General features: G+C 45.4%; 1 protein-coding gene across 1 annotated transcript in view; it reads right to left on the reverse strand.

The window, feature by feature from the left end:
• PTEN (phosphatase and tensin homolog) overlaps window positions 1-25,138 on the reverse strand; it is a 53,639-nt gene that overhangs the window by 18,375 nt on the left and 10,126 nt on the right. The window contains exons 2-3 of the mRNA XM_040436833.1: window positions 10,546-10,630; window positions 1,109-1,153 (exon numbers count right to left, since the gene is read on the reverse strand). Coding sequence (XP_040292767.1) covers window positions 1,109-1,153; window positions 10,546-10,630 — 130 coding nt within the window. The remainder of the gene's footprint in view (window positions 1-1,108; window positions 1,154-10,545; window positions 10,631-25,138) is intronic.

Here is a 25,138-nt window from a genome sequence, read left to right on the forward strand (position 1 = left end):
AGTCGCAGCACAATGGATGGACGCTTGAGGTCCCAGCTCTGCCCGCTGTATAGCTTCTGCCACCGGCAGCTGATGAGTGGGGATGCCAGATGTCGCATCCCTCCCCCCACCAGTCTAATATTGATGACCTCTCAAGAATAGGCGATTAATATCCAAGTACCAAAAAACCCTTTTAAATAAAAACTTTAAAAAAAACATAAAAAAGTGAGACATTCCCTTTAAATCGTTGCAGGCACCCAAGCTTTGAAAAGTTGCTTCTACCACAGCTACAGACGAAGCAACTCAAATCAGTGATGCCATGTTTATTTTTTGTACCCAGTCCTCTAATATCCTTGGGTACATTTACAACGATTAACTATGGTGCAGAACTTCCCGTTAGGGAAATCCAACAGTGCGTTTCTCTGAAATCTGGCGCCGAAATGGGCAGGTTGTGGTGGCATTGCTACGGAGATAGCAGCTGCTTTCAACATTTGCATTGCAAAGGTAGATAGCCGCGAGTGAAACCTGGAGCATAAACTAGACTTGCTATGGATAAAAAATTTACAATGCAAGTCGGATTTTTAAAAGAATGTCATCCACTTTGGAGAGAAAAAAAAAAAAAAAAAAAAAGTGAAGATATGCGTCAGACAAATCATTTATGGCCCATGTGGATGGACCCTTAGAGATTTGGGGTGTGTCAAACACCAGAATTGGTATTTACTGATGCTCACCCACCCTAAAGTACAGGATATGCCAAATCTATGCCAGCACTAAAGCGGTGGTGGCTCATCCTTGTGGCTCACAAGACTGCTTCCCAAGTCAACAAGCTGAGAGGCACTGGCTATATATTTTATTCCCAATTCAACACGTGGTCACAGGCCATGGAGTGGGCAAGCATCCAAGTCGTTTAAAAGTAGATCATGTAACATGAACGCCTGCCAAAATTCCATCTAACCTCATCACTCCACCACTGCGACACAACTCTCCATTAGGCCCCTCTAACTAATTGTTTCAGGCATGCAAGTCTGTAAAACAATACCCAACCTCTGGGTCTGCGGAAATCTACAGGCAGAAACTTTTAACCAAAATGCTATCATTTAAACTGAAGGCAACAGCAGAGTATACTTACAGATTGTAGATCTTGTAATGGTTTTTATGCTTGGAGTCCAAAAACCTTGAAAATAATTCAGAGAAAAGCACTGTAAGTAGCAGAAAAAGCCGATCTTAGAGACCACTCGTCTAAACTACTGCATGCAGCAGAGGAAGACATTAAGACATCTAAAAAGGGTTTTAAATTCATTTTTAGCAGTTTTCTACTGCACTGCTGCCAGGACGTACCCTTAAAGACGACCTTTCATCAGTTTATACTTTCTAAAATACAGTACTGGCACAGTAGGCCAAGATTAGGACATGTGGTATCGCTATTTTTTCCCCTCATACACTGCTCCGTTGGGGCGCTGTGCCCCCTTCTGTTTTGCAGTCCTGTATGCTAATTAATAGCATTGATACAGGGAGGAGGAGACGGACGCGTTTCTCGGGGGGCGTCTCCTTCTCCCTGGCTGTGGCAATGTCCAATAACCGCTAACTGCATCACAGCGATTGGCAAAAAACAGCTCACCTTTGCCCTGGCTGTGATGTGCTCCGCTGCAACTGGACCGCGCCACAGTCAGGGAGAAGGGGACACCCCCTGAGAAACGCAGCCGTCTCCTCCTCCCTGTACCGATGCTATTCATTAGTATACAAGACGTCGAAACAGAAGGGGGCACAGCGCCCCAACGGAGGAGAATATGAGAAAAAATAGTGATATGACATCTAAACTTGGCCTACAGTGCCAGGTATTGATTTCAGAAATTATAAACTGATGAAAGCTCATCCTTAACATTATCAAATATACTTATGTTTACCCTTCTTAAAGGGGTTCTCCAGGAATACACAATTTCTAACAGCCAAACTCCCCCACTGAAAGGGCCATACTTTCCTGCATCTCCGTCTTGCCGTCCGGGGTTTGCTTTCTTCCTTCTCGTCATGGCCATCTGATCCTCTTCAGCCAAGCACTGGCTTCAGCAGTGACGCATCTCTGGTGGAAACATCACTGCGGTTGGCTGAAGAGGATCAGGTGACCGACCCGGGGGGGGGGGGAAGAAAACAAATCCCAGACCAGAAGATCGAGGTACAGGAGTAAGCGCATAGGACCAGAGTGGTATGGAGCACGTATGAGCGTTTCAGTAGGAGGGGGCGGGCGAACTGTAAGTACCTGTTTATGTGGGATTTTTATACTGATGGCCTATCCTTACGATGAAAGATCTAAGTCCTACCAACAACAATTGTTTACCTATTCAAAGGAGAGGCCATCAGTCTAAAAACAGGCACTAGGCTGCATAATATACACAATTCCACAAAATGCATTATCAAACACACAAGATTCAATTCAAATGTTTTTTAAATAATTCCCATGTCAGATTTAAAGGGAATGTGTCAGTCTAATTTTTAAAGGGAATGTGTCAGTCTAAGACTATTTAAAGCAGGCTTGCTCAACCTGCGGCCCCTCCAGCTGTTGCAAAACTACAACTCCCAGCATGCCCAAACAGCCTACAGCAGGGCATTGTGGGAGTTGTAGTTTTGCAACAGCTGGAGGGCCGCAGGTTAAGCATGCCTGATTTAAAGTAACACAGGAGTAGTACTAAAGATTAGGAGTGTAGATCACTATTTTTTTCCCCTACTGTCCCCAGGGGGTGCGGTAGGAGTCCACACCCGCAGTTTAATGTATTACTGTAGATAAGGGTCCAAAATCGGGGTGACAGATTTCCTTAAGGCTGGGTTCAGACCTGAGCGTCTTTGATATGCGCGTTTAACGCGCGTTTTTGACTCGCGTTTTTTGCAATAGTAAACGCGCGTTTGACGCGCGTTTGTGTGATTAACTGCAATGTCCTATGGCCACAAACGCGCGTCAAAACGCCCCAAAGAAGCTCAAGTACTTGTTTGAGCGTAGGGCGTTTTACAGCGCGTTTTTCAGCGCTGTAAAACGCTCAAGTGAGAACCAGGGCCATAGGGAAGCATTGGTTTTCATGTGTTGAGCGTTTTACAGCGCGTTTGAACGCGCTGTAAAACGCTCAAGTGTGAACCCAGCCTTAAGGTAAACCCTTAGGGTGCTTGTGCATGTAGGTGTTTTTTTTTTGCAGGAAAACACACAGCGGACAGATGTTACATGTTAACCTGTAGGAAGCTATAAGTATTTTTGTACCTTGGCATGTAAAAGAAGCACTAACCCCTTCCTCTGCGTGCATTTTGGGCCTTAGTCACCAAGCAATTTTTTTTTTTATTGTCACCTTCCAAGAGTTATAACTATTTTACTTTTCTGTTCGATGTAGCTACACGAGTGATAAAAGTGGTTGTGCAGGCTGCATATAGGATGCAATCTTCATAATAATCTGATTAGCGGGGGTCCGACATCTGGCGCCCCCGATCGGCTGTTCCATGCGAGCCCTGCTTCCTCTTCATTACACTACACATAGTCTCCCTTGCGGTGGTGACGTAGTGTAATCAAGTGACTGGAGAGAGTACTTGTAACTACACCGCACTTCTGAGACGACGGACAGTGTAATGAAGAGGGAGCAGGGCTTGCATGGAACACCACTTCCTCCAAACAGCTGATTGGCTGGTGGGGGAAAGGGTACACCCCTGATTAGCTTATTAAAAGAGGCTTTCCAAGATTGTTTTTCTTTACCAATTACCTATCCTCAGGAAAGGTAATCCGTATCTGATCCAAGGGGGTTTGACACACAAAATCCCCGCCGATTATCGTCTTGAGAAGGCACCTGTGCTCGCAGTTGCGCCACGGCCTTCCCTCAGCTTTTCCTAGGCCAGTGAGGACACGTTCATCGGTCACATGACCTAGGAGTAGCTGCCCATAGAAGTGAATGAGGCAGAGCACGATACCAAGCATAGCCGCTATACAATGTAAGGGGCTGTGCGTGGTGAGCACGGAGAAGGCCACGGCGCTCACAGGAGAACCACTGCCTTCTCAAAACAGCTGATCAGTGGGGGTCCTGGGTGTCTGACCCCACGCATCAGATACTGATGACCTACCCAGAGGATAGGTCATCAGTATTAAAGTCTTGGAAAATCCTTTTAACTCTTTAAAAATTGCCTTTTTATGCTGTCAGTTTTGCAACATTCACTTAGCAGCATAAATACCATTATAACTTTGTATTTGGTCATACTTACCCAAATAGTATAGTCTAAGTTTTACTACTTCTGCACAATAAAAACTCTTTTTAAATCGCTGCATCCCATTTTCGTTCTAACAAGCTGTCTGAGGGTCAAATTTTTACGGGACAGCTTGTAGCTAAGGCTACTTTCACACCTGCGTTCGGGTGTCCGCTCGTGAGCTCCGTTTAAAGGGGCTCACAAGCGGCCCCGAACGCAGCCGTCCAGCCCTAATGCATTCTCAGTGGAGGCGGATCCGCTGAGAATGCATCAGTCTGCCAGCGTTCAGCCTCCGCTCCGCTCAGCGAGCGGACACCTGAACGCTGCTTGCAGCGTTCGGGTGTCTGCCTGGCCGCGCGGAGGCAAGCGGATCCGTCCAGACTTACAATGTAAGTCAATGGGGACGGATCCGTTTGAAGATGACACAATATGGCTCAATCTTCAAACGGATCCGTCTCCCATTGACTTTCAATGTAAAGTCTGGACGGATCCGTTCAGGCTACTTTCACACTTAGAAAGTTTTCTAAGTAATAATGCAGACGGATCCGTTCTGAACGGATGCAAACGTCTGTATTATAGGAGCGGATCCGTCTGATGAAACATCAGACGGACCCGCTCCAACGCTAGTGTGAAAGTAGCCTTACATGTGTTACAGGTGATGTTTTTATTAAAATTTTTACGTCTTTTGTGGCAGATAAGCTAAAGCAGCAATTCTGGTATGGCGGATTTTTTTTCCAAGGTATTCAGTGTCCTGGGCCGAGTGTGAAACCATAAAGAACATTTCCATTTGAACATGAATTACGCGCAGTCGGGCTCCGGAGACGGCCATAGCCCTAACCTATTGGCACAGGAATAGATCCCATCACTGAAGAGCTCCAGCGGCGTGCCATCACAGCTGGCCACTAATGAGTTACACACACAACTGGTAGTGAGGATTTGGGTTTTCCCAGCAACTACACACTGAATACAGTCATTGTACTTAAATTTTAATGATCTCAAGAAATGGGTGAGGGGTCTTTGATCTCCGAATCAACATGCATTTTTCCACTCCAGCTCTCTGGATTGCATCTGGTTTTAACTTCCCATTTGGCTCCATGACAGTGCCGTCTGCAGAAACAGGCTTTTCTGGGCGCTCGCTGCTTCATCAGGAAGCACAGGCTGCAGCAGGACGGTCGGGGTCTGCGGCCTGCCTTTTACAGATTAGGATTTTTTTAACTTTTTTTTTCACTCTATTAACTTCACTATTTATGCACAGAGCTAAATGTCTGAAAGGTCTGGCTTTAATGGATGGAGATCAACAGGCATCACCCACCACAAAAATCAGCACCCATACAGGATATACCTTCAGGAATGGCAAACGGGATGCCACAATTTCTTCTCCAAACTAAAAAGAAGACCGAGCTGCAGTAATAACGTCCTCATAGGTCGTCCAGAAATCAAAGCCACAGCTCACAATCAGGAGGCCTCTTATCTCCGCTGTATGGGTGCTCCTTGTGTAACTGGTAACCAGCGCTGTTACACCTTTATTTGTCATTGTACGGCCTGGCCCGCTGCCAAGCCTTAATACTGGTAAGTCTGAAAGATGAGGAGGCACAATTGCTGCCGGCACTGGAAGTATGAGACACATAGCATGCAGGCCCTGGAGGGGGTTCCCAGATCAGGACCTCCAGGGACTTACAGGGGAAACTGAAAGGAGAAGATCTGAAATCTATGATATGAAAGGGGGATATTTTTATTATTATTATTTTAAATAAGACTCACACAGTGGGGAGAATGCCACTGCAAAGTTTTCAAACCAGAAGTGGATTCAGCAGGAAGGAGAAATCTATGGCGCACATTATTATTATTGGTGTTTTAGATGGCGGTCTTAATAACCCTTATACCTGGCGGTGGATCCGCCAAAGTAACAGAGGTGCCGGCCTCTCCATAACTTCGCCGGATCAGCCTCCGAGCTGTCTGACATTTACACCATTTTCTACACCTAAAACAGGCGTAAGAAATGAATGAGACGGGCCTGCCATCCTGTCCCCTTCCCTGCCCACAATCTTAGACCTGGCGTGAACGTTGCGCCACCATCTGCACCTGAAACATGCCTAACTTAGGTGTATTTCAGCTTAGTAAATGCCCCCCCCCCCCCCCCATGTCCTTTCCTTTATATTTCCCATTCCTTGTGAATCCATTTCTAGCTAGTTTTAGCTCAATGAAACTACCTTTACAGTAGGGTCAGAGTTTTTTTTTCTGTCCTTAAAGAAAATCTGCTGTGGATTTCTCCCAGTTTTTCGTTCTTACACCGTTAATCACATTTTATTTTAGATGCAGCTTTGATGTGGTTTCCATCCTGTCCATTTCAATGGGACCTCTGGATGCGGATAAAAAATTCAGTTTGTTTTTTTTAAAACCACAACTGGAAAAAATAAAATAAAGTGCTGTATGATTTTAAATGCAGATTAGCCATTTGAATCAATAGAGAAGGTCTGCATGTGCTTTTGGGGTGGAATCCACACCAAAAATCAGATATGCGAACAAACCTATTCCCTGGCACCACATGCAACCCACGTATTAAGTAGGTTAGCCTATATCCTTTTTCTGGCTTCTGATCCAGGAGCGCTCGTTTCCCATGACCAGGCACTGGTTAATTTCACAAGACTTTAAAAGGTCTTCACTTCCTCCCCATCTGACAGAGCGTAGGCACGCAGAAATCTCCGCACTCCCCCGCGCCCGTCTAGACATTCCTGTGCCCATCAACAGCTACAGTTCTGTCTCATCACCTGAAAGACTCGCCTGGCAAGTGTTAACCCTTTACCAAGAGACCTTTCAGATAAAGATAAGATTGTTTTAATGAGGCCTTGAGTAACAGCTCATAATTCAACTGAATGAATACTGCCCTGCAGGCGAGTCCGGGCCACAAAGACTGGCAGGGCATTCAGGGGGATTAAAGGGCCTTGCCCCCTACAGACCTTTAACGCTTTGCCCTTAAGTTATAAATGTTGTATCAGTGGGGGTCACAGATCTAGAACCCCCACCAATCTAAGACCAGCATCCTGAGCCCCCCCCCCCACTGTATGCCTGCAATGAAGAAGAGTTTGAATGGAGCTGCGGCGGCCGAGCATGCACCATTCAATGGGGCTAACAGAAACTGCTGTGGATAGGGGATATATGTCAATTGTGGGAGAACCCCTTAAAGGCTGCATTGACATGGCTGTGTGCCGTCTGAGCAACAGACATTTCCCGGACTGACTGCAGCTCTTGTGCGCTGAACTCACTGCATCAGAGTGATCTAATGATACTGAGTTCCATCCCAACCTTTAAAGGGTTTTCCAGGACTTTAATACTAATTACCTATTCTCTGGATAGGTCATCAGTATCTAATCGGTGGAGGTCCAACACCCGGGACCCCTCTGATCAGCTGTTTGAGAAGGCAGCAGCTCTTCTGTAAGCACCCCCAACCTTCTCCATGCTCACCAAGCACAGCGCCGTATATTGTATAGTGGCTGTGCTTGGTACTGCAGCTCAGCCCCATTCACTTCTATGGGGTTGAGCAGCACCTAGGCCACATGACTGATGAACGAGATGTCGCATGACCTAGGAAAATCTGAGAAGACTGCAGCACTGACAGCGGCGCTGGTGTCTCCTCATACAGCTGATCGGAGGGGGTCCAGGGCGTCAGACCCCATGATCAGATACTGATGACCTATCCAGAGGATAGGTCATCAGCAGTAAAAGCTCAGAAAACCCCCCTTTACACCTGCTTCACACTTGAGCGTGTTTGATACGCGCGTTTTACGCACGTTTTTTGTCTGGCGTTTTCCGGGCGTATTAAAGCGTTTTTGGAAATAGGAAACTAACGTCATACGCGCGTTCTTGCGATTGACCACAGAGGCATCCAATGAAAAACAGCCTTGTCTAATGAGGTGTCCAATGAAAGACTTCCTGCGGAGCACCATCACCCTTTCCTGTGTGTTTATGTACAGAGGAGAGTCCATTTTGCCGCGTTCCCATTGAAGTCTTTGGGTGCAAACGCGCGACAATACGCCCCAAAGAATCTCCTGTACTTTGGGCGTAGGGCGTTTTACAGCGCGTTCGTACGCGCTGTAAAACGCGCAGGTGAGAACCATGCCCATAGGGAAACATGGGTTTTCACCTGTTGAGCGTTTTACAGCGCGTAGGAACGCGCTGTAAAACGCTCAGGTGTGAACCAGGCTTTAATCCATGTTTAGTCCCGCACTCTCAGCATCATTTCAGTGAATGAAGTGGATGGGCTGGAACTCACAGCATCTTAGATCACTATGAGCTGCAGCTGGTCTGGGAAATGTGGCTGTAACAGGGACCACATTTCACGGACTGTACTGGGCCATGTGAATTCCGCCTGGCAGAACCAAACGTCTTATACACGTGGCCACAGCACAGCAGTAATGGTTTACTTGTTCCAAGCATAGACAAAACCTAAATTGAGCTACAAATTACTATCAGCATTAAAGGTTTTCTAAGGAGATGTTTTGTCACAATAGTTCTGAGAGTAAATAGCAGATATGAAACGAGTGACTTTTAAAATTTACCTTTATTAAATATTTAAGTGGGTATAGGTATGTATATACCAACAGTGAAAAAACTACAATTACTGAGATTACTCAGTGGGGGAGTAATTACTACTCCCCCACTGAGTAATTGTAGTTTTTTCACTGTTGGTATATACATACCTATACCCACTTAAATATTTAATAAAGGTAAATTTTAAAAGTCACTCGTTTCATATATGCTATTTACTAAATTGAGCTACCTTTAAGGGGTTGTCCAGGCTTTTTCTATTGATAAACTATCCTCAGGATAGGTCATCAATATAAGATCGGCGGGGGTCAGACACCTGGCAACCCCGCTGAACAGCTGTTTGAGGAGACTGCGCGCGCACAGTACGCCCATGCCGTCTCTCTTCTGTATTTCTATGGGGCCGCAGCAGGGAGCAGAGGTGTCAGACCCCCGCCAATCTAATATTGATGACCTACCCTGAGGATAGGTTCTCAACATTAAAAGCCCGGACAACCCTATGCCAGATGAGACCAAAAGAGGGCTGCACCGCTAGCACAAAGCCGACGAATCGCTTTATGCAGTGTAAAGGGTGATCTGACTGCTATGGGCAAGCACATGGGTACTGCTAAAAAGGCCACATTTTCTATGAAACCATTTTGTTGCAAAAGTCCTAACACATGGTGCTAGCATCTGGAAACGCTTTCTCCAGTTTACCAGAGTTACTATTCATTGTGAAGGACGCTACTATCACTACACCATTTCTTGGGATCATAATATCTGAATCTCTCTCTTGCTGGGGCAGTAATGTTCCCGACCCCCCCAGTCCGCAGTGGAGCCCAGGCCAGCTAGGCACCCCTCCTGCGCCAGGTACCTGCTTAGCTTTGGGCTGGAGGCAGAGGACAGGGTTCCCCTTCCAGACTGTGACATGCCCTTTTACTTTGGAAACTCCTTACACTTTTTCTCATTCAAGTCTGGGTTTAGTGGCCACAAACTAGATTCCATTTTTGAGCACACACAAATGTATCTTTCTAAGGGCTCCTTCAGACGGCCGTATGCTGTCCGCAAAAATGTGGATCCGTTTTTTTGCGGATTAGATGCTGTCCCATTCACTTCTATGGGGCCCTTTTCTTCCATTGCACAGTTCAGCAAAAACATGTCCTATACTGGTCAGTGAAAATCAGGACATGGCCTTATTAAAGTCTATGGATCAGCAAAAAAACCGAAGGCAAACCATTTTTTTGCGAACATGCTGAACTGTCCGCAAAAAAACGGATCCGCATTTTTGCGGACATCATACGGCCCTCTGAATGAGCCCTAACTGGAATAAAAGGAGAACTGAGAAGATTCCAGCTTCCAAACGTTGGGCTCCACCACCCAGATACATAAGGTTTTCATAAGCCACGGTTTCCGTATAACATCACCACACAGATTTACAATAGTAACCTCTTGCCTCAAGCGAGACCTAATTTGATTCTAAGCAGAACAAAGGCGTACAGGAACCACCAGTCTAATGACGCGATTTACCATGGAGGGCATTTTGGTGCCTTTGTGCAGCTACACATCCTGTTAGAAAATGAAGGAAGCTGTTTAGACAATGCAATCTGGGTCACATCTAGTTCACTCGCAGCCATTTGGATGGTCAGGAGAAAAAATAAATGAAAAAATATATATAAAATCACACACACCGAGACTAAAAACAAGCGCGTGAAACACGCCAAGATGTAGAGCACACTTGTAAAAACATGCTCACCCTAGGACAGAGGAGAGGAATTGATCCATTGCCGAGGAGCCATGCATTCACAGAAACATTGGAAAAACTCACTTTGTACCACTTACCTTACAACATCATCTATATTGTTTCTGTATACACCTTCAAGTCTTTCTGCCGGGAACCCCATGGCAATTATATTAGGATAAATATCTGAGAACGGAATGTTAAGGAAAGGAAGCAGCATGGTATGGTGGTCGGTGGGCACTAGCAGCACCCACTAAATTAGACAGCAGGGGGCAGTACCTAGACCCAATGAGGGAGTCCGGTCACACCAAGTTTGAGCCATCAGGCTACGCTATTCAATACCTTCATAAAGGCCGATCCTGAGCAAAAAGTGTGCCAAGTCTGCATGTGGAGAACATTATAAAGGCATGCCAAAGATATGGGCACAGCATGAAGTCAATAGACAAAAAAAAAGTAATAACAAAAATTAACGCAAAGATGGATAAATTACTGTAGACATTAGGAAAAGGTTGGCATACTTCAGGGCCAATCTTGACTATTTCAGCGCCCCAAAAACCACAAGTTCTATAGATATCAGACATGCCAAAAGGCTGGGCTATTTCATGGAGTTCCTCCAAGAATCCGTCTGTGAATCAGCACCAAATATGCAATGAATCAGCATCTGTCTCCCCGATGCAAAGGGTGGAATCTGTGGGGAAATCTCATGGAGATCGGGTTTCTGTAAATTGCTGCAGAATGATTCTGCACATCAGTCACGCAGGAACTCAGCAAGTCTGACAAGCCATTTCCAATCTGCGCTCCTGCATTAACCCCGACTCAACATTTTAGGGGGTCTCTTCTCGCTTTCCCCAGGAAATACTGAGGAAAGCAGAGGACATTAAAATATTGCACAATGTCCAAGGAGCACTGACAGGAGGTGGTCTTATTTCTTCAAAGGACTTAGAACTATTATTGTCCAACCCTTTACAAATAAAGGCCTATCCTGAGAAGAGGCCATCACTATCCGACAGGCTGGGGTCCGACACCGCAACCCCGCCAATCAGCAGTAGCTTCAGAACTACACAGCGCCGTCCGTCGTGCAGTGGACGGAGATGGTTACTGCAGCTCTGCTGCCAAATGAACATCTAATAGTTACACAATGTAAACTTGGACTAGACAGACTAAAGCTATGCCAGATTTCTCACAATGACAGATGCCGGGTGATCTGGCGCACCTTAACGCAGCGTAGTTTACACCACCTATTGGTTGGCTTACTTTTGGCACACATTCTCGCACCACAACCGCACCCCTCTCCACATGAGCCAAAAAATAAAAATGTCAAACACTCAAGTGCAGGGTTAAGCATGAAAGCCATATTTTGTTTTAGAGGCGTTTCTTTTTGCCAACCATGCCAAAATTGTGGCGCATTCTGACACCTCCCTCATTGCTGCATGTGCTTTCTATTACTTGTATAGGAGCCGAGTTGTGGTTATGTGGGGCCTTGCACTACACCTCTGGTTCCAAGAGAATGAGATACCTCGTCTTTACCAAAAAGTTGGACACCGGGGGGGAGTTATTGACTATAGAAAAAGTGGTGTCGCTTGCTGTGGTAACCAGATTCCAGATCCCATTTTCACAGCATCTTGAAAATTGGTCGCTATGTGCTGATAATAGGTCATCAGAAAATGACCTATTGTTTAAATCACGTTTTTATGTATAACATGTTTTTAAAGAATTTTGATGTTATTTTTTTATTTTCCATGTCCGTATCTATCAAGAAAAAAAAATCCTGCAGTTTCCACACTGGCCACAGCCTAATCAAATCTGTACAGATTACTTTACTGCAGTTATCTGCTCATCTGTCATTCTAATCCTGCCTGTAATGGTATCACCTCTGTGTATAGATAAGACAGGATCCACCATTCACAATAGGTGATTGGCAGAGCTTATCTATTCTTCTTCCCTTGTACAATGACCTCTGAACAGGTCACAGAACATGCCTAGAAAACTCTCCCATAGATGTCAATGAGGTCCCCTCCTGACCATTGTGTCTATGAACCATGGGGCTTGCTGTAAAGCAATTTTTTTTTTTTGACAGGTCAATCAAGATGGCTGCCCCTATGCTATGGGCAACTAAGCCCCATTCCCTTTATAAAAGTTTGATAAATTACCCCATTTTCTTTAAAGGGGTTGTCTCACTTCAGCAAATAGCATTTATCATGTTAAAGTTAATACAAGGCACTTACTAATGTATTGCGAGTGTCCATATTGCCTCCTTTGCTGGCCGGATTAATTTTTCCATCACCTTATACACTACTTGTTTCCATGGTTACGATGACCCTGCAATCCAGCAGCAGTGGCCGTGCTTGCACACTGTAGAAAAAAGCACCAGCATATGTGTCCGCTCCCACAGTCCTGGTCACAGGAGAGGCCAGCACTTTTTCCTGTAGTATGCAAGCAAGACCACCACTGTTGGATTGCAGGGTGGTCATAACTATGGAAATGAGAAGTATATAATGTGATGGGAAAATGAATCAAACAATTTGGATAATCACAACACATTACTAAGCGTCTTGTATTAACTTTTTCTACATAATAAATGCCACTTGCTGAAGTGAGAAAACCCCTGATTACCTGACACCTAGATTTTGCCCAGCGCAGTATTGGACCAAAATCCAATTGTGCTACCATCCAAAGTATTGTGCAACATTTCTAACCTACAACACGGTCCAGGTCGTTGGGAAAATGAACAGCTACCCCATTAAGACATTACAGCAATTACACTATATAAATTACTCCAATGAAATTCTAAACAATTAAATCCACTATTAAATCTAAGAAAGCAATAAGATCACCAAGGACAACAATACTAATATTTCACAGGACACATCACAAAAACCAGCTCAGGCAGGTCAGTACTGGGACTTCCTGGTACACCAACCCTTGCTAACACATTTTTTGCCATATCCTACCATTTAGGCCTCCAGCACACGACTGTGTGCCAGCGTTGCCTGAGCTGCAGACGGACCACAAATTGCAGTCCTCAATGCACGGGCACCAACTGTATGCCTGCTGTCTGTGGACCCATTGACGTGAATGGGGTCTGCATTCTGCATCAGACGGTCCGCACTATTTCGCGATGCGGAGGCACAGACAGAAAACTCACGGAAGCATCAAGATGGTGAATGACATCATGTTCTCATTTGCAGCAGCTCCTCGCCAAGGCATTTTCCACAACAATAACCAAGCAGTGGCAAGAATGAGAAGCCAGCCATTCTTCCTTCCTCAAACTTTTCCAAGATCATATCTTAAACCACAAGACAGCTCCATCTGTGCAAGGGAATGAGATTGGTTTATCTAAGACGACAAAACTCTATGCAAAAGCTGCAAAAAAAAAATAACTCTTGGAATGGTGCGCATGGGGAAAATGCTTCCCAAGTTACAGAATTTCCATATTTTCAAAATTTTGGCAAGCCCATTTGGATGAACTGGTCAGGCACAAAAAAGTGCAGTGCAAGAACATACCTGAAAGCTAGAAATAGGAAATAGACAGGTGTCTGCTGGGCAGCGACCGCTATCCCTCCGGACTAAATTATATATATATGCGCTAGGTTTGCCTGAGCAGGCCTCTGATCATCTGCATCTCCCTTTATAAGGGAACTCAACTGCTGATCCTCCTCCCCCAAACATCTGTGGCGGAAAATATAGACATTCAAAAACAGGACAATCACCTAATGTGTACTGGCACCGTAAGGGTCCATTCACATGACCACAAGTGTGTTTTGGGGTCCGCAAATTGCAAATCTGCAAAACAGTGGTACCGGCAATGTGCGTTCTGCATTTTGCATCCATATTAAAAGCCTGAAGAAGCCCTTTAAAACATAATTTTTCTCAGTAATGTGGGCACATAGGAACATGGGACCAACACAGATGCCTTCAGCTGCCAAGCGCACATGTAACAGGTCAGCCAGTGTCATAGGTACAGAACTGCTGACAGATGCCCTTTAAAAGAAACCTGTCACCGGGATTTTGTGTATAGAGCTGAGAACATGGGTTGCTAGATAGCCGCTAGCAGATCTGCAATACCCAGTCCCCATAGCTCTGTGTGCTTTTATTGTGTAAAAAAAAACGATTTGATACATATGCTAATTAACCTGAGATGAGTCCTGTCCCTGACTCATCTCATGTACAGGACTCATCTCAGGTTAATTTGCATATGTATCAAATCGTTTTTTTTACACAATAAAAGCACACAGAGCTATGGGGACTGGGTATTGCAGATGTGCTAGCGGCCATCTAGCAGCCCATGTCCTCAGCTCTATACACAAAATCCCAGTGACAGGTTTCCTTTAATAGCATATAAAAGCTATAGATTTAACCAGCCCTTTTTAAAAGGGAACCTGTCACCGTGAAAATGCAGTATAATCTGCAGGTGTGTTATAGAGCAGGAGGAGCTGAGCAGATTGATCTATAGCAGGCATGCTCAACCTACGGCCCTCCAGCGGTTGTAAAACTACAACTCCCACAATGCCCTGCTGTAGGCTGATAGCTGCAAGCTGTCCAGCCATACTGGGAGTTGTAGTTTTGCAACAGCTGGAGGGCCGCCGGTTGAGCATGCCTGATCTATAGTGTGGAGGGAAAAGATTCAGTAGAACGTGTATTTCATTAATTTAAATTCCCACTTAGGGTGCATTCACACGACCGTAAGTGTTTTGCGGTCTGCAAAACACAGATACCTGCTGTGTGCGTTCCGCATTTTGCGGACCGCACATGGTCGACGCTATATAGAGAATGCGGACAATAGGACATGCTCTCTTTTTTGCGGGGCCACGGAACGGAACAACGGATGCGGATAGCACACGGTGTGCTGTCTGCATCTTTTGCGGCCCCATTGAAATGAATGGGTCTGCACCCGTTACGCAAATTTGCGGAACGGATGCGGATCCATTTATACTGTCGTGTGAAAGCTCCCTTATTCTGTTCTTTAAAGTCCAGGAGACGGTCCTATCAGTGACTGACCGCTCTCTCTGTATACACAGAGATAGAGGGAAGGCTGTCAGTTACTGATAGGACTTCAAAGAACAGAATGAGCAGGGATATAAATGTATAAATTACTGTACAAGTTTTACTGAATCTTTTCTCATTACGCTATATATCAATCTGCTCAGCTCCTCCTGCTCTATAACATGCAGCTTGCACTGCATTTTCACGCTAATGGGTTTCCTTTTAATAATTATCCTTGGATATCAAATAGATCAGCTCTGAGCAAAATCGCAGCAAATTGTAGCCACAAATCAGTTCTGTCTAAGGCGAGCAGGTCTGGATGACAGGATGCCAAACCTTCCATAGAGCAATGCTGGCCTCAAAGCTCAGGGGCAGAATCCGAACGGACTGAAAACATTGGATGCAACCAAGAATATTCACATTAACTGAATGATCCCTGCCCATCGCACTTGTTTCCAAACTGGCACCCGTTTCGAGCAAGACTCCATCTGCAGGAACCCAAACTACTAAACAAATTAGAGCAGAAACACAACATGCTGCATTTTTACACTTTGGAAACTAGAGAGAAGTATCAAAAGCCAAAAAGGGCATCTGGGCACTGAACCAGTAGTGAACTCTCAGGTCTGCAGAGAAAGGAGTTAAAATCCCAGTACAAGGGAATAAAGCCATGTCTGTTCCCAGCTCTGGTGCAGACTCTCGGCAGTATCTCCTCTTTCAACAGTAAGCACTTTGTGCTCTGACTGCCACAGCCAGTCCAAGGAAAACGCCTTTGGTATTTTCAGCATAGGGGATACATTCATGGTGTCTGCCAAGTTCATTTCTGAAGTGACTGTACTTGAAAACAGCACTGTTATATTCTAAACTTCAAATCCTGGGGCAGGAAATAATCCTTTTTGGCTTCAGCCTCTCCTAGAGATGTTCTTCGAAGAATGCCTGTTTCACTCTCCCAACACGAATAGTGGAGAGCACTCGTGGATCGAGGAAAAGGGATTAAGAATTTGCCAGTACACTGCACCACAAATGGACCAACTAATCAAAACTAAAGCAAGCGCTGGCATCCCAGGCCCCGGGTTACTTGATAGAAACGCTGCCTGTGAAAGCTTCCTGCTGCAAAACGGTGAATTCACACACAGAAGAGCCGTGGCAGACACGTATGTGGCCAGGAACTTCCACGTGAACGCCTTCTGCAAGCCCCATTTAGATCAGTGATAGATTTGCTGTTGAAATGTATGCCACTAACCCAGTGCACGGTCCCATTGTGAGCCATGCAGGAAAACACCTTCTTGTGGAACCAAAAGTTCCACACAACACAGGAAGAAAACACTTGCCTGGATTTGCTAATGCAAGTCCACCCAGACCTAGTCGCAAATTGCACAAATATTTGGCACAATTTAAGTCATCTGGTTTTGGGAAAAGTCCTATGCATCTAGCTAAGCAACTGGACATGGCTTAAGGGGGCTATCCAGTAAATAATATTGATGATCTATCCTCAGGAGAGGTCATCAATATCAGATCGGTGGGGTCAAACACCCCAGCCCCCTGCCGATCAGCTGTAAGAGGCCAGCCGGCTCCATGAGCGCCGAGGTCTCTTCCTAGGCCATGTGAGATCACTGTACATCAGTCACGTGGCCTGAGGTGAATGAGGATGAGCTGCGATACCAAACACAGCCACTATACTATGTAGGGCGCTGTGCCCACAGCACTCCCCAGAGCTCCAGTGAGCGCAGTGGCTCCCTGGAACAACCGATTGGCAGGGGTGTCGGGGCTCTGACCCCTGCCAATTTGATCATGATGACCTATCCCGAGGATAGGTCATCATTATAATTTCCTGTATAACCCATTTAATGAGAAATGGGATAAGGCCTAAAATGCAACATTTTGCACCAGAATTGAGCCTCAATTCTGGTATAAAACGATCACAAACTAAGACAAGCAATCAATCGTTGGTATAAAGTCTAGCCATGCACCAAATTTATCATCCAGAGGAATAAGACCAGAGGATTTCACAGACGCATAACTTCCAACCCATGGTCCATTCTCATCATCTGGACACTTGGCCAGCACGCATTAATGACCCACGTTTTCAAAGCAGGAAAAAGATGTTGCGCAAGGTCAAAAAAAAATATCAAATTGCATATTCACCACTACAACTGCCCCATCAAAGCTACGTACGTCATCCTTACTATGTAAACTGCCGCATTACAATTTTACTTTCAGTACATTCCCATGTAAACCACAAATCGCTTATGCCACTTTCTGTACTCAAAGGCGAAACAAACGGTTAAAGGTGGGTAAATGGCACAGACTTGCAACAGCAGACACCGAGAGATTTTGTCAGCGATCTGCAATATCGCCGATCGCAGACCTTCAAACTGGGCTTTCCCCGGGTGCAAAGACTGGGGGAGCTGTTCATTTGTCGTGGTAGCCTTGAGCCTTCTAAAGGCTTGCAGGTTACCACAGCAACAGTTTCTATGCAGCCCTGTCTGTGGCAGGGCTTCATAGGAACATAGTGAACCTCTCAAAGGCTGCTATGGTAATTCACTGCAGTCTATGATCTAATGATCGCATGTTCAAATGGTCAATAAAATTCAATTAAAACTATTAGAAAATAAATGTACCGTCTTGTATGCTGAACACCATAACAGAAATAAAATAAAAATGGTGATTTGCTGTTTTTTCCTCTGCGCAAAAAAAAGTAAATAAAAAAATAAAGTGATCAAAAACTAACATTGGAAAATGGTATAACAAAAATTTTTTATTATATTCCGCTATAGTTTTATACATTTTTATGCCATTTACTATACAAATAGAGATAAGGCATTTATACAGTTTTCTTGTGTTTTAATACTTCTAAAAACATTGGGAAAAAAATATGATTTTTGCTGTGCAACACCATATTCTGGCCCCCTTTAACTTTTTTATATTTACACCTACAGAGCTGTGTGTGCTCATTTCTTGTGGGGTGATCTGTAGTTTTCACCCCATTTTTAATTATTTTCCAGCTCACTACATCATATGCCATACTATATGATGCCATTAAAAAGTGCAACTTGTCTCAAAAAAAAAAAAAAACTCATACGGCTATGCAAATTGAAAAATAAAGTTATGGCTCTGTTAAGGCAGTGAGTAAGAAAAAAAGAATATTTAAAGGATCTGCGAAATATTGATGACCTATTTCGCAGGATAATTTGAGTGGGGGGGTGGGGGATCTGCAGATCAGTTGTCGGAAGAGACACCTGCGCTCAGGAGAGAGCTGTGCCCTTTTCCTCTTAAAGGGGTTGTCCAGGTTCAGAGCTGAAACCGGACATACCTCCATTTTCAGCCAGGCAGCCCCCCTGACGAGCATCGGAGCAGTTCAGGCTCCGATGCTCTCCTTTGTCCTGCGCTAAATCGCTTATGATAAACAAAAGAGCCCTTACCCTGCGCGATCTAGCGCAGAGCAAGGGGGCACATCGGAGCATGAGATGCTCTGATGCTAGCCTCAGGGATGCTGCCGGGGTGAAAATAAGGGTATGTCCGGGTTCAGCTCTGAACCCGGATAAGCCCTTTAAGTCTTGTCCAAAGGATCAGTCCCATGGCCTTTGTGCAGGTCAGGTTCATTCAAGTGAATGGGTCTGAGCAGCAAAACCAAGCACAGTCGCCATACAATATACAGCGCTGCTTCATATACTATGAAATGGTTGCAGCGCAACAGCGAATCAGCAGGGTTGTCAGAAATTGGATCCCCCACCAGTCAGATGCTAATGACCTACTGTATGCTGCTGATAGGTGATCAATATGCAAGCCCCAGAAAACCTCAGATGAATGAATCTTCATAGCCACATGACAGCATTAGCAACCTCTGAATAGTCCCATACGATATAGAGGTGCCAGTCCCATCACCTGAACGACAGTAGCTTATTTTAATTGTTAAAAAAACTGCAAAAAGATTAACGCAATTAACAGAACAGCTATAAAAATGTGTGTCAACCTCGCTGCTAGGAAGGCCACGCAAGATAAAATGATGAAAGGAACACGTAGTACTGACAACTATTCTGGAAGTGTATCTTAAAAATATCAGGGACGTTCCATGTTACTTTTGTTAAAGCGCAATAAGAAAAAGGGCGAACCTGACGCTGAGAAGTCATTACTGCCCAGTGATGGGCAAGTGCCAGGAGCTCTCCAGCTTGCAGGAGGCCTGGACCTGACACTGTTTGCAGCCACAAGGCATCCATGGCAGAAGATGGCGCAGGACCATTACAATCTTCACTGCTCAGGTAGCCCTTACCATCCTCGGCCAGGTCTGCTCATAGATAACATGCTGATCTTGAGAAGGGTGAAATACCTTGCGATTACACTCATCTCGTAATACACTGTTCTGACAAGCAAACAATCAGCTCGACCAGTGTCATAGGTACAGAACTGCTGACAGATGCCCTTTAAAAGAAACCTGTCACCGGGATTTTGTGTATAGAGCTGAGAACATGGGTTGCTAGATAGCCGCTAGCAGATCTGCAATACCCAGTCCCCATAGCTCTGTGTGCTTTTATTGTGTAAAAAAAAAACGATTTGATACATATGCTAATTAACCTGAGATGAGTCCTGTCCCTGACTCATCTCATGTACAGGACTCATCTCAGGTTAATTTGCATATGTATCAAATCGTTTTTTTTACACAATAAAAGCACACAGAGCTATGGGGACTGGGTATTGCAGATGTGCTAGCGGCCATCTAGCAGCCCATGTCCTCAGCTCTATACACAAAATCCCAGTGACAGGTTTCCTTTAATAGCATATAAAAGCTATAGATTTAACCAGCCCTTTTTAAAAGGGAACCTGTCACCGTGAAAATGCAGTATAATCTGCAGGTGTGTTATAGAGCAGGAGGAGCTGAGCAGATTGATCTATAGCAGGCATGCTCAACCTACGGCCCTCCAGCGGTTGTAAAACTACAACTCCCACAATGCCCTGCTGTAGGCTGATAGCTGCAAGCTGTCCAGCCATACTGGGAGTTGTAGTTTTGCAACAGCTGGAGGGCCGCCGGTTGAGCATGCCTGATCTATAGTGTGGAGGGAAAAGATTCAGTAGAACGTGTATTTCATTAATTTAAATTCCCACTTAGGGTGCATTCACACGACCGTAAGTGTTTTGCGGTCTGCAAAACACAGATACCTGCTGTGTGCGTTCCGCATTTTGCGGACCGCACATGGTCGACGCTATATAGAGAATGCGGACAATAGGACATGCTCTCTTTTTTGCGGGGCCACGGAACGGAACAACGGATGCGGATAGCACACGGTGTGCTGTCTGCATCTTTTGCGGCCCCATTGAAATGAATGGGTCTGCACCCGTTACGCAAATTTGCGGAACGGATGCGGATCCATTTATACTGTCGTGTGAAAGCTCCCTTATTCTGTTCTTTAAAGTCCAGGAGACGGTCCTATCAGTGACTGACCGCTCTCTCTGTATACACAGAGATAGAGGGAAGGCTGTCAGTTACTGATAGGACTTCAAAGAACAGAATGAGCAGGGATATAAATGTATAAATTACTGTACAAGTTTTACTGAATCTTTTCTCATTACGCTATATATCAATCTGCTCAGCTCCTCCTGCTCTATAACATGCAGCTTGCACTGCATTTTCACGCTAATGGGTTTCCATTAGAGCTGAAACCGGACATACCTCCATTTTCAGCCAGGCAGCCCCCCTGACGAGCATCGGAGCAGTTCAGGCTCCGATGCTCTCCTTTGTCCTGCGCTAAATCGCTTATGATAAACAAAAGAGCCCTTACCCTGCGCGATCTAGCGCAGAGCAAGGGGGCACATCGGAGCATGAGATGCTCTGATGCTAGCCTCAGGGATGCTGCCGGGGTGAAAATAAGGGTATGTCCGGGTTCAGCTCTGAACCCGGATAAGCCCTTTAAGTCTTGTCCAAAGGATCAGTCCCATGGCCTTTGTGCAGGTCAGGTTCATTCAAGTGAATGGGTCTGAGCAGCAAAACCAAGCACAGTCGCCATACAATATACAGCGCTGCTTCATATACTATGAAATGGTTGCAGCGCAACAGCGAATCAGCAGGGTTGTCAGAAATTGGATCCCCCACCAGTCAGATGCTAATGACCTACTGTATGCTGCTGATAGGTGATCAATATGCAAGCCCCAGAAAACCTCAGATGAATGAATCTTCATAGCCACATGACAGCATTAGCAACCTCTGAATAGTCCCATACGATATAGAGGTGCCAGTCCCATCACCTGAACGACAGTAGCTTATTTTAATTGTTAAAAAAACTGCAAAAAGATTAACGCAATTAACAGAACAGCTATAAAAATGTGTGTCAACCTCGCTGCTAGGAAGGCCACGCAAGATAAAATGATGAAAGGAACACGTAGTACTGACAACTATTCTGGAAGTGTATCTTAAAAATATCAGGGACGTTCCATGTTACTTTTGTTAAAGCGCAATAAGAAAAAGGGCGAACCTGACGCTGAGAAGTCATTACTGCCCAGTGATGGGCAAGTGCCAGGAGCTCTCCAGCTTGCAGGAGGCCTGGACCTGACACTGTTTGCAGCCACAAGGCATCCATGGCAGAAGATGGCGCAGGACCATTACAATCTTCACTGCTCAGGTAGCCCTTACCATCCTCGGCCAGGTCTGCTCATAGATAACATGCTGATCTTGAGAAGGGTGAAATACCTTGCGATTACACTCATCTCGTAATACACTGTTCTGACAAGCAAACAATCAGCTCGACCTTTGGAGCCATTTTCCTGATTACATTACCTGGAGAAATCCCAGGAGCCAGGTAGCCAACGTGCCTAGAAATCTGCTGCTGGAACCTATCTTTAGGAGTTATTTTCTACTGAGCGCAAGGATCCCGGAAGCCTTTGGAAGACGTTTCCCAAGCCACAAAAATGTCACAAACGCCTGCCAATGCCTGACTGTGCCACCTACAGAAGAGTGGCGTCATTTATGGCAGCGCTAAGTGATATTGTCTAACAGTAAGGCCTCATGCACACAAACATTTTCCATCTGCGTCCAACCCGTATTTTTGGCAGATACAGCAAAAGGGCCCATTCATTTCTATGTATGCCATTTGTCATGGCTGAAGTGGAGCTGGTGACCGCCACGGCCTGTGATCGACTGCAGCGATGTCAAACATCGAGGAGAAGGAACAGGGAGCCATCGGCAGGAAGCAGCCAAGTCATCTTTCCTTTACAGGTCCAGGCAAGTGTCTGTGTTTGGGGGAAGGGTGCCAAATTCTTGCACAACCCCTTTAATATACTTTATCAGGAGCCAGGTAGTCGGATAACTTGCTGACAACTTGCTGTTTGGGGTTCACACTGCTGAGCTACGACAGATTTAATGAAACAAATAGTGGTAGAGGCCATCAAGTGACAAATCTGGCAATGCACCATAGTGTCCCTTTTAAACAGAAACCAAGACAAAAGTGTGAACAAAGCCTTGCCCCAACCAGCTCCTAAACCTCTAAGCTGCCCATTCTTTGCTTACAGCGGTCAAATTATAATATGGGCTGTGCAAATGCCGATGGATGATAACATCCATCAGCGCTTGTTTGCACAGGCCTGATGTGGGAGGGAGGATTGCTACTGCAGTCCTTCCTCCCGATTACGCAGTGAGTTGTGCCGCTGATCTTCAGGCATCTGTGATCCTGAACCTTTGATCATTCATCGGCTGCTCGGACAGAAGGAACGCGCTTCCGATAACTGGCCCTGTAATGCTGCCAAAGACAGTCCACCTACCTCCAATCTTAAAATTGTGCCCGTACACATAGGACATTGGCCGATGAACTAACTACACCAGTGAAAGGCATTCCTCTCTGAGCAAACCAGAAATCTAGCGGAGAGCTTACAGGCACCACCGACACACATAGTGGTGGTGCAATCTCACAGGAAGGAGTAAGGGTCCACCATGAAGCACTCACACTGATCTTCTCTGTGCCACCAGGTGAGAAAGGTGGCTTGTATGCATGACCCCTAAGAGTCTTGAAATGGAAAGTCATGTTTCGATGCTTGCTAACAATACATTCTGAAAAACCTGAAATGCCAGCTACACAAAACTGCAGTCTAGTCCAGTGTAAAGAATGCAGCCAGTCAGGTAAAGGAAACCGCATGGTACTGCGCCTTCACATTACATACCGAAATATATGACAGCCTACTGCTAAACCGCAACGGGTTAGCGTCCCATGTAGATCCGAGCTACTTACGTGTTATTTTTTTCAGATTTCCACAATTTGTAATGCTTTGCTGCTTTGAAATCTCGCTCGTGTGAAATCTGCCTTACTCCCCTCATCCAGATTGGCCTCAGTGCATACACAGAATGAGAAGGTGAGTTACATTACAGCAAGGCCAGGGTAAGACTCCATTCAGACGTCCCTATGAATGTTCCGGATCCGTTCTGCAATTATGTGGAACGGGTGCGGACCCATTCATTTTCAATGGGGCTGGAAAAGATACTGACAGCAGTGTGCTGTCCGCACTTCCGTTCCGCGGCCCCAAACTTCCGGTCCGCGGCTCTGCAAATAGCAGACAAGAATAGGCATTTTCTATAATAGTGCCGGCCATGTGCACATGGCCGGTGTCAGTGTTTTGTGGATCCGCAAAACACTTACGGACATGTGAATGGACCCTTGAGGACCTGTTACCACAAAATACAATGCTATCTGAAAACACCATGCGACGCTCTCCGCTGTGATTGGACAGCCCTACAGCCAGGGAGAAGGAGACACCCACTGAGAAACCCTGGGGTCTCCTCCTCCCTGTACCGATGCTCAGTATTAACATACTGAGCGGGAAAACTACTGGGGGGCACAGCGGGGCGTATTTGAAAAAAAAAAAAAACAGGCAGGGTGGCAGCATCAGCAGGGGGTACCCAGCAAGGAAAGGTATTTATCTAAACTAAAAAATAAAATATGAAAGGTCCTCTTTAAACTTCAGATTAAAGAGTGCACCCCGGATGGAACAAACCCTTTATAAAAGTCCAGTCATTAAAGGGAACCCGTCCTCAAGATCAAGCTCCCACAAACCGCAATTGGGCCTCCCACGCACAACCGTATGCATTTTGCAGTCCACAAAATACGGATAACAGTGTGCATCCAGCAATAATGGAGAAGAATAGGACGTGTTCTCTCCAACCTTCAGGAAATGCAAATCAGATGAGGGGGAAAAAATAGTCATGTACAGGAGGCCTTAACCTGTTACTGTTAATCATGGTGAAGGTTTTCAATGCCTGACGTCCCACAGACCGGGTACAGCACCACAAGCAGCAATCTAATGCGCACGCTCCACATCCTCAGGACACATTCCCTTTATAAGGATTGAGTTATCACAATGACTACTAAAATGACAGGCTTTTGGCACAAATTTGTCAGCCATGTCTCAGACGACAGTGACGTAAAGGTTATATAATATCCACATACCAGACAATACCCCTACATTACCAAGACTCACTGCTCAAAATGAACACCAACTCATGGATGAACCCTAATTTCATCAGAGGTTCGCCACTTTTTGCGAGATGATTATATAGCACTTACTAATATAGCCTTTGTTTAAATTCTGCACTATTTTCTATATCTCTGTTTGCAGTCTTTTGTGCTGCCTGCACAGGGCGTCTGTCCATAAAATGGCTGCTAATGGCGGGTCATGTAACCAGGAATCCATGTATCTGATCAGCGGGGGTCCAACACCAGGACCCCTGCCGATCAGCTG

This window comes from Bufo bufo, chromosome 6 (assembly GCF_905171765.1).
Source record: "Bufo bufo chromosome 6, aBufBuf1.1, whole genome shotgun sequence".
Classification (NCBI taxonomy): Eukaryota; Metazoa; Chordata; class Amphibia; order Anura; family Bufonidae; genus Bufo; species Bufo bufo.